Source organism: Octopus bimaculoides, chromosome 17, assembly GCF_001194135.2.
Source record: "Octopus bimaculoides isolate UCB-OBI-ISO-001 chromosome 17, ASM119413v2, whole genome shotgun sequence".
Lineage (NCBI taxonomy): Eukaryota > Metazoa > Mollusca > Cephalopoda > Octopoda > Octopodidae > Octopus > Octopus bimaculoides.
In genome coordinates this window covers 28,091,024-28,094,116 of record NC_068997.1, presented here as the reverse complement: position 1 = coordinate 28,094,116, position 3,093 = coordinate 28,091,024, and the positions used below count along the sequence as shown (strand labels likewise).

General features: G+C 36.6%; 1 protein-coding gene across 1 annotated transcript in view; it reads left to right on the top strand.

The window, feature by feature from the left end:
* Nucleotides 1-3,093, top strand: part of LOC106870688 (protein ecdysoneless homolog) — a 37,577-nt gene that overhangs the window by 14,642 nt on the left and 19,842 nt on the right. Inside the window, exon 2 of the mRNA XM_014916845.2 lies at nucleotides 313-430. Within this exon, the coding sequence (XP_014772331.1) occupies nucleotides 313-430 (118 nt within the window). The remainder of the gene's footprint in view (nucleotides 1-312; nucleotides 431-3,093) is intronic.

The window sequence follows — 3,093 nt, the reverse complement described above, 5'->3', positions numbered from 1 at the left end:
AGCTGCCAGAATTGTTAGCGTGCTGGGCAAAATGCTTAGCAGTATTTTTCCCATCGCTATGTTCTGAGTTCAAATTCCATTGAGGTTAACTTTACCTTTCATCCTTTTGGCATCCATAAAATAAGTACCAGTTGAACACTGGAGTTCCATGTAATTGACTCATCTCCTCCCTCCAAAATTTGATGCCTTTGTGGTAAAATTTGAAACCATTATAATTATTATTATTATTATTATTACTATTATTATTATTATTGATGATAATCACTCTCAAAATATATTGCATTTAATAACGAATAATTTCTTTTCTTTCAGAATCCACCCCACATCATCTACATGGCTGCACCCATTTTGGTGACAATGTTCAAGACGAGTGGTTTGTGGTTTACCTGTTGTGTCAGTTGACACAACATTTCTCAGGTCTCGTTGCTAAGTAAGTACTATTGACTTTTTTCATTGTCTACTGGCTACGGTAAAAGGGATATTATGGTGGACCCATTTGAAAGGGCTAAAGACAGACACTTCCCTCTTTGGCCAAGCCCTCATCAACTTTTTCAAGTTTCACTTGAAAAGGAAGTTGAGGGTGGAGAGGGGAGTGTTGCCCTGTAGCAAGTTTGTTGAAAAGTGGTGAATGTTGGAAGTGTGAAAGGACCAATTCTGAGAATGCACCTTTGAAAAAAATTGAAGGAGAAGGGCTCTTGCCCTGGCTTTTCTGGATTTTTCCACAAGGATCTTAAAGTGCTTTCCCTACTGGGAGTTTTAGTTTGTTCAATTTTAATTGTTATTTATATTTTTTACACACTCTAAAACCCATTGTATTGTCCTGTTGTTGCATGTCCTTTGATGTTTTTGTATGAGAGCCCTTGTGGCTAATAAAAGAATAAATTATTATTATTATTATTTAAACGTCACACAGTATAGAATATCGCGAGGTTGTTGATTGAAGATATTGTGTGTACAGAGGGGTTTGTACTGTTTGTCAAGTCTCAACAAGGACCTCAGACAGACATTACTTTACGCAATATGTGTGCAGTTCTAAGTAATGCTGACTTTTGCAATACATCTTGATTGTAGCATTTTCAGATTGGGTGGTATTGAACCCAATGCTCCGATGACAATAGGGATAACCCTTATGTTTGACTCCCATAGCTGCCACATCTTAGTGATCTCATTTCTCATCTCCATATTTATCAACCTTCTCTTTCTCTCTCTCTTAATCTGTGACTCATTCTTAATCACTGCTGACCTAATACTCTTTTAGGTCAACAGCACAGTTGCCCACTCTTACACCTTGTTCATTCATATTATCAGAAATTGCTGTCTTATAGTTACAACTTCTCTCAGTGACAAGTTTAATCTGCAGTCAGGAACCGAACAAGCTCCTATATTATTTACAAAGGATAGATAGGTGTCCCCACCTTGTTTGTTGTTACCACAATGATTCGGCTGATGTACTCTCCAGCCTTCATCAGGTGTCCTGGTGGAATTTTGAACCCAACCCTTTATTTGGCTAATGGGGTACTCTGTTCTCACTCCTAAGGTATTTTTTTACTGATGTTAGTATTACTGTTTAGTCAAGTCACTTCCTGAGATTGAACCCAGAATCTTGGGGTTAGTAGCCCATGCTCTTAACCTAAATAAATAATAAAGGGTTGGGTTTGAAATTGTACCTGATGAAGGCTGGAGAGTACATCAGTTGAAACGTTGTGGTAACAACAAACAGGGTGGGGACACCTATCCATCCATTGTAGATAATGTGCATAAATTCCTCATCTCTAAAATATAGAACAATATTTTCCTATGTTCAAAGCTGCATTTGGCTTCCTTCCTTATTTTTAATGGGTTAATCCCTTCAGCATTCAGATTATTCTGTCACATGCAATGCTTATATACTTACATTGTTTTGAATTAATCAGGGCTTATCTCATAGCTTTGAGATTTCAATGACATGATTGTTTATTTTTAGAATGACATTGTAGGGCAGTTATGAGAAGCTGGATCTGGTTGGTTTGAACATGAAACATGCACAATACTTGGCCTGGCAGATTTAAATGCTAAAGGGTTAAATCTAAAAAGAAATAAAAATTGAGGTCTCAGCAGTAAGCATGTGTACATTTTTTTGCAGTGGGGGATGGGCACCCTGTCTGTATATCATATTTCAGTACGAATGTAAATAATATTGTTGTATGAATGTAGGTTATATATTGATATGAGCATATATTACTTTCTGAGGTGTGACTGCATTATGTTGTATGTCAGGTGAACATTATGTTGTGTGATAACAGAATACCTTATATGATTTGACAGATATTTGTAACACTCTTTAATGTGAGTACATCACGTGCCCTATGTTAAATAATGAAGTACTAAAAGAAATGACTCTCCCCAGACAATAATATATATATATATATATATATTTGTAAGAGGCTTCCATATAGTTTCCATTAATCAAATTTATTTGCAAGGCATTGATTAGCCAAAGGCTGTAGTAGAAGACACTTTCCCCAGGTGCCACTCAGGGGATTGAACCTGAAGTCACTTGGTTGCAAAGTGAGCATCCTAACCACACAATCATACTTGTAACTGACTGACAACAACAACAACAACAAAACAAATTTCTTAAGCTAAAAAGAAAAGAAAAAGAAGAAAAATCAGTTCTTCAACCATGGTTCCTTAAAGCTGCTGTTCTGTATTTGTCTTGGAAGATTGCAGACTACAGTGTTTCTAAGGATTCTGTCTTGTGGAATTGTGTGAAGAAGTGAGATATTAATAACAAGATTGAGTCTGAGAAGATCAATAACTGCATTGAAAATTGACATGAAGGTGCGAAAATTATAAGTAAAATTGAACTAAAGTGCAATCAATATGGCAGCCAGAAGCTGTAATAAGATGGATATATAACCTAGATAGAGAGGCAACTGAAGTAGCTCAGTTTGTAGAGTGTTAGACTGAAGAGCTAAAGGTTCCTGGTTCAGTTCCAGATTTTGACAATTTTACAATTTATTCTTTATAGGTGTAGGCATGGTTGCGTGGTAAGAAGTTTGCTTCACAGCCACATGGACAAGTGTTTGTTACTGTAGCCCCAGGCTGACCAAA